Source organism: Brachyistius frenatus, unplaced genomic scaffold, assembly GCF_029030835.1.
Source record: "Brachyistius frenatus isolate BFR_SWC_R1_liver_20210118 unplaced genomic scaffold, ASM2903083v1 Contig_81, whole genome shotgun sequence".
NCBI lineage: Eukaryota > Metazoa > Chordata > Actinopteri > Embiotocidae > Brachyistius > Brachyistius frenatus.
Window position 1 is genome coordinate 1,479,902 of NW_027210680.1, and position 14,342 is coordinate 1,494,243.

The 14,342-nt window shown below is 38.9% G+C and overlaps 1 protein-coding gene across 1 annotated transcript in view; it reads left to right on the plus strand.

Moving 5' to 3' along the window:
• Window positions 1–14,342, plus strand: part of ccdc146 (coiled-coil domain containing 146) — a 47,791-nt gene that overhangs the window by 15,795 nt on the left and 17,654 nt on the right. Inside the window, exons 3-14 of the mRNA XM_069709229.1 lie at window positions 845–927; window positions 1,386–1,601; window positions 4,282–4,339; window positions 6,441–6,523; window positions 6,709–6,802; window positions 7,051–7,124; window positions 8,016–8,243; window positions 8,430–8,519; window positions 9,814–9,910; window positions 10,984–11,076; window positions 12,124–12,291; window positions 13,060–13,148. Of these exons, the coding sequence (XP_069565330.1) occupies window positions 845–927; window positions 1,386–1,601; window positions 4,282–4,339; window positions 6,441–6,523; window positions 6,709–6,802; window positions 7,051–7,124; window positions 8,016–8,243; window positions 8,430–8,519; window positions 9,814–9,910; window positions 10,984–11,076; window positions 12,124–12,291; window positions 13,060–13,148 (1,373 nt within the window). The remainder of the gene's footprint in view (window positions 1–844; window positions 928–1,385; window positions 1,602–4,281; window positions 4,340–6,440; window positions 6,524–6,708; window positions 6,803–7,050; window positions 7,125–8,015; window positions 8,244–8,429; window positions 8,520–9,813; window positions 9,911–10,983; window positions 11,077–12,123; window positions 12,292–13,059; window positions 13,149–14,342) is intronic.

The following is a 14,342-nucleotide window of genomic DNA, read 5'->3' on the forward strand; positions in this document are numbered from 1 at the left end:
GTTGTTTTTGTTTTCCAGAGTTTCACCACTGTGTATCTTCTTTTATTTTGATTGACTTTTTTTTTTTTAAATCATTCAGACATAATGGTACTTGTAATCTTGAATTGTGGGCACGTATCATTATATATGGGCCATTTTCAATAAATGGTGTTCTCCTTTTGAGATCGCAGATAGTTTAATGTTTGTTTTTGCCACTGCTCTTGATAAGATGTTCTGATTCTGTTGATATCTGTTCTAATGATGAAGGTTTATTCACCCCAACTTGGTTTAAATTGTTTTTATGGGCAGCAGAAAGCCACTCTTTCTGTTTGCAAGTCCAGACAGATATAAAAGAGCTTTTTTCTCACAACAGTAACTGAATTTCCTGCATATTAAAGCAGAAACAAAGCATTTGTTGGTAAAAAGGTTCTGACTGTTATGAAATTTGAAATGCACATTCGAGTTTCTTGTGATTTACTTTCCAACTTCTGGAACTTAATTTTGTCACTAAATAATATTGCACAAAACTGCTTACTGGTCAGAAGTGTGTCTAGTTGCCTGCCATTTTGCCTGATTGAATATTCAATCAGAAAAAAACTGGCAACTAGAGATTTCCACAGACTGTGAAATTCTATTAATATTTCAGCTGTTGTACAGGCACCTCTGGGTCAGATCAGAGACTCTGAAGTAATCACATCTAAGCTGGCAAAGCCACGCAGAAGGATTCAAACCCAAGCAGTTCAAAGATTTGATAGGAGTTTGGAAATGTCGTCCGTGCAGTTTGAGTCCCCGCATCCATAATTATTCTTCCGTCTTTCATCCAAGACCATACCATTGGTAATATTGATATTTTTGTGCTCCTCAGCTGTTGTCACTGGGCAAGATCAGCCACACCAAATTAACCAAACTGAAAGCCAGCTACAAACTCCTCCATGAAACCTTGAAGAGGTATGTTGTCCTATTGTTCTTGACAAAACACGTTTGTCTTTGTATAAGGGGAGGGGACTTCTGTTAAATCTTTTGCTTCCAACAGAAATTGTCCTTAAGCGATACTTAATCCTTATCAGATCTCGTTGTGTCACTCCTTTTTTGAGGCTTAAAATTAAGTCCATTTCTCACTCACTTACGCATGGGGACAAAAATCAGAATTTTGGGCAAAGTATTGGAGAATATATCTGATGCAGTATGAAGTAAGAACTGCCCTATAAGTTGAAACACCTGTCAATTAAAAACATCCCTAAAGCATGCATATGTGACATCATTAAACATATATGTAGATTAAGGGGTCAGTGTGTAATGCCTTATTCAGGTTTTGTGTTGTGAGAGTGGAAATCAGCCCAGCAGCTCGTATATACTAGAGTATATGTAGTATACACAGAACAAAAAAATACTCGATTTTTATGCAGTGCTCAGGAATCCGAGATCCATCTTTTGGGAGAAGCAAAGAGGTGTCGTGCTGAACTGCAGAGACTTCGGTCTGAAGTGGAGAGTGCCGAGGAGCAGAGCACCTCTGATGAGCCCGAAAGTGAGGTCAACAAACTGAGGCTAAGTCTCCTCCAGGCATACAATGAACTGAAAGCTGCAGAGGAGAGAGAATACAACACACAACACCAGCTGAAGTGGTGAGCTGCATACATGTACATTTACATACATTCCTATTGCAATCACTGATGCCACACATTTATTTTACGCCTGACTGAAAATGATGTATTGCACAAATTTGTAGTGCTGTAGCTTTAGGATACACAGAAACAGACACTGACAATTTTACACACACACACACACACACACACACACACACACACACACACACACACACACACACACACACACACACACACACACACACACACACACACACACACACACACACACACACACACAGATTCTGATACCCAGGTGACCAGAGAGAGTGAGGCCAAAACTTAGAAGTGGAGTGGTTAAGAGAGAAGTTGTGTACAGTAGGACAGTTTACGTGTGCATGGGGACACACACACACACACACACACACACACACACACACACACACACACACACACACACACACACACACACACACACACACACACACACACAGTGAGTCACAGTTAAGTGGCTGCGGACTGAACACTGAGGGGAGCTTCATGAGGCAGCATCATTTTATTGACTTTGGATGGAGGTGAAGGTGAAAGAGTGGAAGACACAAACACATAAAGTATTGATATTGTGTTTGTGTTTTGCTCGGCCTTCAGATTTTTTTTTCACACTAGGAATGAATTTTACTGTCATTGCCTGCATGTTTTGATCTATTATGTTTTTGTTTCAAGATTTATAACGTGTAGAAAACTTGATGTACACAACTCATGATACAGATACTTGGTTTAAGTTGATTTTCGTTTGCTCTGGAAGTAACATGTTGAATCCCCTGAGCTCTCGTCGCAGGTTCGTTTTGTTTCTGTTCCTCTTCTCTCATCCTTTCCTTCCGCTCCCACGATTCTCTTTTCTCACTGCAACCAATTTCCCTGTTCTCTGCAGCAGGTTCTCTTTTCTTTTTTTTTTTTCCCTTCACCCAACTCACTGAATTCAACTTATCCAAAAGGTCAAACACACCCACAGAAATGGAAAATAACAAAACTAATTCGAGTATCCATCCCCTTTTTCTCTGTACACAAACTCTACATGTTCAAGTGCCAAAGGGAGGTTACGGGAACATTACTAAGCAACACGATAACATACACCAGCGGTTCCCAAACATTTTTACTTACGACCCTTGAAAAGATCGTGATGTCTGCATCACGCTGCATGTGGCAAAACGTTCATGAAGTAAACAGTTTGTAACCTCCGTGTAATCAAGGCTGAAACCTTCCAAGCAATCCAAGCTATTACAAACATATGAGGGCGTCAGATAAGAGTCTGACTTTTAAATCAATCAAAGGCATAAAGAGGCTGAACCTTTACGATGAAGAATAAATCACTTTCTGAAGAAGAAGTATCCTATCTGATAATGAGATTTATTGTGACCCCTCCCATTTATGAACCACTGGCATACACTAATAAAACATAGTTCATTTTGACAAAACTCTAAAAAGACAGTCAAAAAATATATATAAAGTCAGAAGAACGGAAAAAAAGCTCTGTTGTAATTTTGCTAATAAACCATATTTACTCAATCATTACTTTTATCTTCCCTGCATTGCATTTGACTCTGGATTGCCTCAGCAATATTAAACCACTCACCACACATAAACTCGCCACTGTATGCCAATGATATGATCTGCAGCGGGGACAATGGGGCAGAGAGTTATAGACCCAGCGGTAATTGAAATATTAAATGAAAACCACTTTCAGAGCATTCTCCGAGGATGCAGTAATAGACAGTATCAGACACTGAGCGTGCATATTATTTGTGACAGCTTTTGCCATTTAACTCTCTTGCTCTCTCACCATCTCGGTCTCTCCTTTTTCAGCCTTTCTCTCATCCCCTCCAGCAAGCTATTCCTGACTTATCTTTTCTTCAGTTTCCTTTCTCCCCTCTTGACCACATGGCTATCAGTCTGCATATGACAAGCAGATGCTCACTATGCAAATATGCCTTTTAAAGCCATTGCGTCCTTTATCTTTAGCCAAACAGACACACAGGAATTCAGCGCTTTTTTTTTTACAGTTACATATTGTAGAGTTATGCCGTTTTCTCTGTACATCAGTTTAATATCCAATATATCACCATGTCAGGAAGATTAATATCGTTTACTTTGTGAAATGTGCAGCTGTATGATGCTATTGTAATGTTTTTCATAGTGACGGAGCTGACTTGAAATTATTTCATACAAACTTTAATCAAGTGCTCAAAAAGCATCTCCTGCAAGGAGATGAAAAATTCACACATTTATATGCACATTCATATGGTATTATGTAACCGAAGATTAATGTACAAGATGTGTAAGATTAAACTTGTCCTCTGTGCATGCTGGTGCATTTATATTCTATTTGCGTTTGCCAGAATATCATATCGTGTTTTATGATTATTAATTTACAAATACTAAAAACATATGAAACACCTTTGACATTCATTTAAATGATGCATGTATTCTGCATCTGGTGCTGTTTGGTGTGAGTTTGCTTGACTGGAAACTGCACAATGGTCACATTTTAAAAATGTAAATGTCAGTTCTTGTCATCAAATTCCTCTTTCCAAATCCGAAGCTGAAACGTGTCATTTCTTTCTGTTAAAAACTCATTAATTTTGTTTTCTTTTTTCCAATCACTCCTCTCCACTCCCATGCTGTGCTCCTCTCTTCCTCACCTCACCTCACCTCTATGCAGTCTCTGGGAAGAGAAGCAATGTCTGGAGAAAGAGAATGAGATTCAGTGGGAACCCACTGTAAGTTCATCATTGCACCATCCAGGCCTACTTTCAGAGGGATGGATTACAACTGCCACAAAAGTCTTGAAAGAGAATAAATATGAATTTTACTTTAAGCCTCCATACAGGCTTAATCCCTCCATATGAAGACTTACTATTGCCATTTGAAAGCAATGCGAAGCTACAACTTTTTTTTAACTTTTTTTCTAACATTTAGTCAAAAGAATGGCATTCGAGTTGGACGAGTTTTAATCCTTGTTCAAGATGGGGAGAGGTTTTTAACTTGTAAACAGGAAAATCAGGTTAATAATGGCACAATGATGTGGCAAATATATTTCCATGTCTGTCCAGACGCATAATGTATGTACTGAACACTGAGAAAGGATCCTTGTGTTCACATGCGTGCCCAACAAAGGTGATTGAAAGTAGACAATGCTTTGAATACAGATGTTGCTGCAAAGAAGCTATAAAAAGGTGGACACCCAAGATTCGTGTCACAAATTCAGTATCCAACTAAATGTGAAATATGGTAACAATCTCCCCTTCCTTTCCTGAGTTTTGGTGTTAAATAACGGCAAAATAACCCTTGACCTTTGACCTTTTAGATGTAAAATGTCATAATTTTATCCTATCAGACATACAAATTTTGTCATAAATAGCACGTGAATTTTCAACTCATCCTTAAGTCCAAGTGAATGTTTGTGCTAGTTTTGAAGAAATTCCACTAACCTTGACCGTTGACCCCACAAAATCAAATCAGTTAATTTTTGGGACAAAGTGAACGTTTTTGACAAATTGGAAGGAATTTACTCGAGATGCTCTTGAGATATTGTGTTCGCGATAGCAAGAAGGACAACCCTAAAGCACAATGCCTCCGGCTGTGTCTATCACCACCACAAAGGCATTATAAGAATATTCTTTCCTCCCAGTCTCCACTTGATGCTCCGTGATGTCTACAATTTTCTATAACGCTGCAGGGCACGCTCACGCTATATTACTTTATCATTTTAGTCTTCCAGAAGTCTATCACAATGTAATGTAGCATTTCCAAGAGTTGGAAGGGCATGGAAATCTATAGTAGCTGCTGAATCCTCAGCACTAAAAGTCAGTTTTGTTGAAGAAAATGTTATCAAAAGTACAGGAATGAATCTCAGTCCCTAAAGGAGCCTTGCATCCATAATACTGCAGTCATCAGACTGTTGCTGTAAAAATTCTGTTGCCTGTTGCCTGGCAAAATAAGCTCTAGAGTTTGAGCTTTGGAGAACTTTTCAAATAAATTTAGCTGCCGACACTAACAACGTCTGGATATGTTTTGGTTGAAACTACTGTTTAATTGCGGAGTGCAAATCTAAATCATCGCATATGTGCCAGAACTCTCTGAACTTAATGTGTTTGGCTGGTATCATTTTGACAAGTGTCAAAGAGGCTCATGGGTAATATTCAACCAACCAAACAACCAGTCTTTTTTTTTTTTAACCACAAAAAAAATACAAATACAAGGGCAGGTTTTCCAATTTATAACATCAGAGGTCTCTGGTCAAATAATATTTAAACATCAAACAGATGAAGGCGTTGCTTGTATGAATACCAGAAGACACTGTCTTTACCCGAACAGTTCAGGAAATCTATTCTGTCAATGTAACTGTATACTGTGTATTGAATCTTCCCAACGTGTTATACCTCAAAAGAAACAGTTTGCATTATTGCCCTCTATCACACACAACCATGCACCCATGTCAAACATGATTAATAATTTCCTTAAATACAATACATTTCTACTTATTGTTCTGTATGAATAACAAATGGATACTGAAGAAAAAAACTCAACAAGCTATTTCACAAGTTGAACTGATGAGAGCCAGTTTAGTTGCAGTTGATTACTTTCATAGTTACAAAGTGGAATATCAAACATATCTTTGTTGATCAGAACAAAAAGAGGAGAGTTTAAATGTGGATACTAAATAAGAACAAGTTATTGCGTTGAAAAAAATACTTTTTCTCTGAAACAACTTACTGGTATTTTGGCTTTGCAGTCTGTACTCAATGAAGTCATCGACCTGACATTCTTGACATTAGAGCCGAGATGTTGAGATGTTCATACTGTTGGTGGGTCTTCCAGGAGCTGGAGAACAAGACAAAGGCTACGCAGGACAAAAATGAGGATCTGAGGAAAGAGATGGCCCAGAGGCAACTAGAAGTCAGGTATGACATCCTGAGGTCATAACTCACATGAGTGTTTCTTCATATCTTTTCTTTTGTGTTCTTTTATGCCATCTATTTTTTTTTAAGACGTGCTGCAGCTGATTTATTTTTAAGTGCTGTCAATTATAATTGCTCTGAAGAGAAATGTACCTTTTGTGTGTGTCTTGCTCTCACTTCCTGCATAGAAGTCTGATGGAAGATTTAGAAACCCACGAAATGCAGATATTGAAAGAACAGAAAGAGCTGGAAGAAAAGAAGGAGATCATCGAGCTCAAAGAGGTCCGTGTGTGTGTGTGTGTGTGTGTGTGTGTGTGTGTGTGTGTGTGTGTGTGTGTGTGTGTGTGTGTGTGTGTGTGTGTGTGTGTGTGTGTGTGTGTGTGTGTGCGGGCGTGCGTGCATGCGTGTGTGTGAGAGAGAGAGTCTGAGGGTGAGTGAATGAACATAGATTACAGCACTCCATCAATAAAATAACAAATCATCTGCTTTCTTCCATTTGTGTGCGCATGTCTCTGCATGGCTGCCATAAGGCTGAGAAAGCCCGGCTCATCAGCATACCTGACCAGATTTTAAAAGAGACTGAAAGGAAACACTCTAGGAGGGAGTAAGTACATTTAACCCCTTCATGGAGTTAATGTCAGAAACAGCAGGAAGAGCAATGAGCCAGTCTGAGACGACACTGAGAAGAAAAGACAGCATGACCGCCTTTTGAAAAGTCACGCCTCTATTTGTACAATCCGTCTGTAATCTGTCTCCTCCCATTCATCTCTCATACACAAAAGAGTAGACTTCTACTGGATGAACTTCTAGTTTTCATTAGCGAAAGATGTTTTGCTTTTAATTAATTTGTCCCAGTGTAAACTTATCATTATGCTAAATAAGAAACAAAAACAACCCTAAAATATTTGCAAAAGTATATTATTAAAATGATTATTATTTCCTACCTAAAACCATCTTTTTACAGTTTAATATTTTAGCATTATCCTCTCTGAAAATTATGTCTCCAGTCCACTAGGCTTTTGATGTACAGTACTCTTTGCACTTCTGTAGAAATGAGTCTTTCCATCCAAATAAGGAACTGAAACTGGGAGTACTATTTGTAGCACCAGTCAAATTCTTCTCAAAATTTTTAAGGTGTCAGTCCTCCGAATCTAATGACTACTTTGTGGGTCAAGCATCATTCATTTCAGAATTAAAGTGCTGCTGCAGGATCTGCAGTTCTTTTTATGTTTATTTTAAATTAATATTTGGCTTCCAAGTTCTGCAGTGGAACCGTCTGTGCGAGCCATGTGGGCTTTGACTTGTAATTTAAAATTCACAAAGCTGAAAAGTACTTGGGGGTGTATGTAAAAGATGAATGCACATGCTGTTATTTCATAAGATATGCACACTTCCAGGGCAAGTGTAGAGAATCAGAGGTTACGTTTTATCCTGTTCTCACACTCACATTCATGCTTTATATTTTTATGTTTTTATTTTTCTGTCTTAACACCAGAGCTGCAGTGAACAAAATAGAGGCACTAAATGTAGAGATTTCAGAAATGGAGGAGCAAGTGAAGGAGGTGGATGAGCGTAACCGTTCCCTCAGAATGAAGAGGGAGGAGGTGATGCAGGAGCTGGAGGGTCGGAAGGCCCGAGTGGAGGCCAGTCAGAGGGAGCACAGACAGCTGTTGAAAGAGCAGGAGGTCAGCAGGGAGGCGGAGGCTGAACTTATGGGTAACAGGTACAAACGTCTTCTACAGTTCACAGTCAAAAATGAAAACTGGTGAGGGCATTTGCAAGATAGAAATTGTTTAAATTAGATAGTACAGTACATTAAGATTTTAGAAAGAGATGCAGAATTTGATTTGGAGTTTTAGAGTTGGAGGAAAGCCTTATCATGCTGTCACTGTCTGTTTTTCATTACCAGAGGAATCTTTGAAATTAAGCTGCAGAACGTCATGTGTGACAGAAAGCACCTGTATGAGAGCCAATCTGTGCAGCTCAAAGAGAAAAACAGGTACAGAATGATGTCTCCCACATATTACTGAGTCCACACATACCAGTAAACCTTAAAATTGTACCCTATGGAGTTTTCCTCTTGTCCTTGAGCTCTAACAGTGATGTTGAGTGCATTTCCCCCCTTACAACACTTGCAAAATCAATTTTAGTATTTTGATTCCTGCATTCTTTACGTTCATATATTCACTAGGTTGCCATTTTCTTTCTATTTCTCTGCCTTTCATGGCACATTGCTACATATCTTGCCCATAGATTGTATAAATATGGACGTAGCCTCCAGGTCTGAAAAGTGAAGCCAATGTGGAAGTGCAAAACTACTGAGGGCCAGTAGGGGCTGGCTACCAAAACAACTTCTGGCTCCAATAGACTCATTTAAAAAAAAAAAAAAACTCAACTTCCTTTGTGAAATACAAGGTCAATACATTTTTCCCACAAGTCATTTTGGTGTCATTAGCTATATTCACTACATATGATCAGTGTTCTGGTGTTTCTTCTGAAAATAATTCCATAATTAATTATATATTAGGTCTGGGTCCTGTCTGGTTTGATTGACATGCCTGGGGACCGGTCAGGTTTCCAATATAGGTGGGCGGCAGAGAACTCGGATTTGTATTCAGATCCACCTCTCAATCCACCTCAGCTCGTCCAGAAATGGTCACTTCAGTCTCCAAAAAACTAAAACACCCGACTTGATTCCTCCAAACAGCAGTTCACAAACCAATATGGTGACATCACGATCTTGTCACATCACTGCCTTTTAAGCAGAACACTCATTAGTGGGACTGTGTATTGCGTTGCCCACAGTCAATCTACATGCATGTGCATGGTTGAGATACAAAACCCTGACTCTCTCAGAAACACAGGTCCAATCTGTAGCACCACTCGAGTTCAAAAACTCCACAGGGAACCTTTAATGATGCATTGAAGTGTAAAAGCTTTCGGACTTATTTTTAAGGGTCCCTTAAAATGCTGAGAAGATATAAGTACATTGTCTGAAGCTGTTATTTTATAGTTTTGTCAGCTTCAGTATGTACATACAGTTTCACTGTGAATTGTAAAGGACTTTTTTTTGTGATTGTTTGCTTTATGGACTGGATTTTTACCAACAGACCAAATAGCTCAGAGCATTTCTGAGCTACATTCCAAACACAGTTGAAAACCTTCATATTTGACAGGAATCCATATACAGAGCTGTATAATGAGCCACATTTCAGACAGTGAGCTTAAAAATGTAGAAGGCACAGCTTTATGATGATGATAAATATTTAAAAGGCGCCTGTGCTTCTCTTTAGGCAGATGCAAGCCCTCAAAAGGATGGAACATGCACTGACCATGGCCACTGAGCAGCTAGATCACACGCAGTCTGTCTACAATCAGTTACAGGCACAGGTAACCTGGGGGATGTTTGCAGAAGTGTTCAAATTGTGTCAAACTTTTGCAGCTTTTTTTTTTTTTTACCAGTAAACCTCATCATGTTGAATACATACTGTTCGTGGTTTGCAACACAATGTTTTTTTTTACTAGCGTTGGCAATTAGTGAGGAAAACATTTCCAGGCTTTGGCACAACAGTGGGAATATTTTGCCTGTAAAAGTCATGGTGCCAGTCGTCAGCACATTAAATCATTAATCTGAACTTCACCAGAAGTTTTGTACTCTTCCCCTTTCTGTCATTTTACTGACGCACACAGTTTGTAAAGAGAAAGTAGAAGGAAGAAATGCAGAAATGTGTCAGCACATATTACAAGCACATAACCGTATGAAAGGAAATCAGCATGACGCATCAGGGAATTCACACATTTCGAAAACAATGAAAACAGAGCTGTCGTACAAAACAATTCATTCAATTTACCAATCAATAACGACTCTGCCATGAACAATCACTCATAATTCATTTGACTGACGACTGTTGAGATGAGCATTCAACAGTGTGGGGGTTTACCACAGAAATGCACCGCATTTCTCTCCAACAGGATGTGATAAATGGGTTTAATATCTCACACAGCACGAGGACTAATAATCACCATTTAGTGCTTTATGTATTTGGATGAATATATATTTGTGTTATTCCCTTCCTTCAACTTACTGATTTAGTCTTATTCTTCCTCCAAGGACTGACAATGTTTAAATATGTTGCACTGTAGCTCATACCACTCAATATGAGACAGTGTCACTGAGTCCAGGAGCCATCAGTGATGCCTCAGGGACACACTGATACATAGTGTATATTCAATCCCACATTAAACATTTACTGCAAAATTAAAACTGACTGGATTTGATATGAAGTTTGGTAAGATTTGCACTGGATCCTTGCAGTGTTTCCTTATTTCCCATTTAGTCTAATGAAGCACACACTTTGAACCCACATTCTGTGGCTCTTTGTTACGATGAAAGATCTGGTTGTAAAATGAAAATGTGAGCAGACTGTTGATTTTGACTTCATGTTCTGTTCTGAATTTTTCAGTTAGAAGCTGTTCCCAAAAAAGAGGCCAGTATTCAACAAAGGATGGCGCTTCAAAAAGAAGTGGATGCCCTCAAAGTCAGCTTTCAGAAACAGGTGACAGAAAAATGCTGATTCAACTACATTTTAGCTCTAATACAAGCCTCAAAGCTCTTTTGGTTAGACTGCAACAGAGGGGCCTGTCTGTCATTGATGGCTGCTGCTACAGTAGACTGGATCAGTGGGAGGGAGGTTCTCTCTATGATTGGTCGTGATGTTGTGGGAGGTTTAGAGAGAGCCTGCTGTGGGGTTTAACTGTTAAATATTTACATATATGAATAAGTGAATTTGTGTTTAAACAACAAAATCAAGTTGTTTAACAGGAAATCCGAGTTTTTCTTCTAAACAGGTTCTCCAGCTTTAATCGATATCGAGTTTAGAGAGAGAAGCGATATATTTACAGATTGCAGCCAGCTTTGGAACGAGTGCCAACATTCTCAATAACTCTCTCAAAATCCATGAGTGGTTATTCCAAATTAATCTTTCATGTAAGAAATTATTGGACAGATAGACAATATTCAAAGTCTTTAATGTCACCTCTTTAAAATGACCAAATTTTAGAATGAGGAATAGGAAGAGACCAAGTTAGAGTTTTATGAGTCCTGTGCAAGAGGTAAGTGATCCCAGATAATCCAATGTAGTACCATCCATCACTGACTGAGTGACTTAATGATAAAGTTACACCACTGGTTGGCTGAATGCTATGACTCTCTGTAACTGTTTTAAATATTAAAGTCCTTTTTTTTAAAATTTATTATTAAACACCCTCTAGCATTTCATACATGTTACAGCCATACGCTAAGTTTTGACCTAGTCTTGTGTCACTTTTTTTCACGTGCACTTTTTCTATGTAAACGCCCTTTATTTGTTTAAATTATTGTAATATTTTACATCTTCTAGCGTCTTTATTTCCAGAAATAGAAGACAAAATGAGAATTAATTTCCATTGAGTAATTTTCTTATCCGTTGTATCACATAGTTAGAGAATTTACCCACCCTTGTAGGGAAAAGTCTACCCTTAGCTCATCATCACAAACCCTTCAATTTCATCCAAATTGTCGTGAGATTTTTCACTTGAACAGCCCTTAATGTGTTCCCAACCAGCTATCATTGGCTGAGGAGGAGAGCCAGAGGAAGCAGCAGTATGGGATGATTCAGGAGCTGCTGAAGGAGTCAGACTGCCTCAGAGAAGAGCTCCACAACCTCAGATGTCTGACACAGATCAAAGCAGAAGAGAGGGGCCAGAAGCACCGTGAACTGCTGAGGGCTGAGGTGCAATGCACACACACACACACACACACACACACACACACACACACACACACACACACACACACACACACACACACACACACACACACACACACACACACACACACACACACACACACACACACACACACACACACACAAATACAAACACAAAGCTACATTTAAAATAGGGTTTGGGGTCATTATTAGTGCATTTAAAAAGATTACGCAGACATAGATGTACATATTTCACCCATAAATGTCTTAAAAATATCGAAGAGGAAGTAAAGTATGTTTATATTTTAGGTACTTGTGATGTTCATGTGAGAGGAGAGTAACCAATGACAAAAACTCAATTTCAAATAGTGCAAATGTCATCTGCCCTAACAATATTACTATCATCACAGGATTATTTCAAAAAAATATCAAAATATATGTAGCCCAGGCATTTATGTTCATGTAAATTGGAGTTCCAGTCTAAGCACGGTGCATGTTTTGGATTCTACATATTCCTTTTTTTGGGGGGGGAGTCAATGGACTCTCTCTCCTAATTAGTAAATAATGAAATCCCAAATCACCATCGACCTGCTCAAAAATGCACGAATGAATTCAGGAAGTTCATAACTATCCATACTCGGCTAGAAACAGCTAAGTTATTTATTGTTTTTTTTTTGTACTTCAAAGTGTCAGAAGGGAAGCTGGTACAATATTGAAAAATGCGCATGCACCAAAATATGACCACAAAGAAGTGATGATACTGTAGTTTTATCTGCTTATATCTATCCACAGCAACTGAACCAGCACATCCAGCAGGAGCTGCGAGAAAAGGAGCTGATCATCATGGACCACAACAAGTTCAACGCCATGCTGCAGCGCAGGTGTCACAGTTGTTTATTCTGTATGCAGTCATGACAAAAGGATGTCAGAGATGCCCCCCCGCCCTCCGCAGCCTAGACGCTGGAGGTGCTGTAATAGAGCAGGTGGATTTCAGTTGCATTGCTGATATTGCTACATAAGTCCTCTCGGGGCATTTCACACAGTAAGGTCCTAACAACAGAACTTTACAATATTATAGTGAGGAACCCAATGATTCTCATGGGTGACAGCTGGAAGGAAAAACTCCCTTTTGAGACGCTCACAGGAAAACCAGGCGGATGAGGTGGTGATGGGGAGGGTTGCCCGTCAGGAGGTCTGAAAGGCAGAATGACAGAATACCAATGATATTTAAAGAACAGGAACGAGAAAATGATTGGCTCTAAAATGCAGGCAGAAGGATCATTGGGCAAGTGTGGTGACGACAAGATTATGAATGAGTTGTTTTGACATGAGAAAATAGAGCATCAGTAAAAGCACATATTCACCAGTAGAATATATTCCCCCACAGATGAACCACAAGGGAACAGATCTTCCTTATTGAAGTTACATACAAACTTTACTGTGTTATGGAGATTTCACTGCACAATTCTAAATCTTTTACTAAATGTCAGTACAGATTTTCCCCACAGCATTTTTCATTATACAGTCGAAGGAATTGTACAAGTACTTGTACCATATATGTAGAATCTAAACAATCAGAATGAGCAGCAAACTACATTTTTCGATCCAATATATTAATGTGACCACTTCTCACAACTGATAATTGTTTCCCTGCTTATTTGCTTGGCTCCTCTGAACAGCTGGAATCACAATTAATTCAGACATCTGCACATGTTGTTTGGGGTAGAAAACCATGTCCTACTAATTGGTCATACTTCAGTGTTCAGACACAGACTAATGCATATAGCACCACCCAGTGCAACAGCAGACTCTTGAAAAACATTCATTAAGGTCACGATGAAAGATTTCAGTCTGATGCGGTTGCACTTGACACTCCTAAAATTGCATCTAGTCAAGCAAAAGCAGAGAAGGATGATAATTAAATGTTGTGTATCCTCTGGCTGTTTTCATATTTAGCCATCATTGTTCACAACTCGCATCCCGTACATGCAGTTTAAATGAAAATGTAATGAAATGCCACATTGCAAGAGACTCAAGTTCTGCCAGAAAAAAGTTTTGATTCATTGATCGTTTGT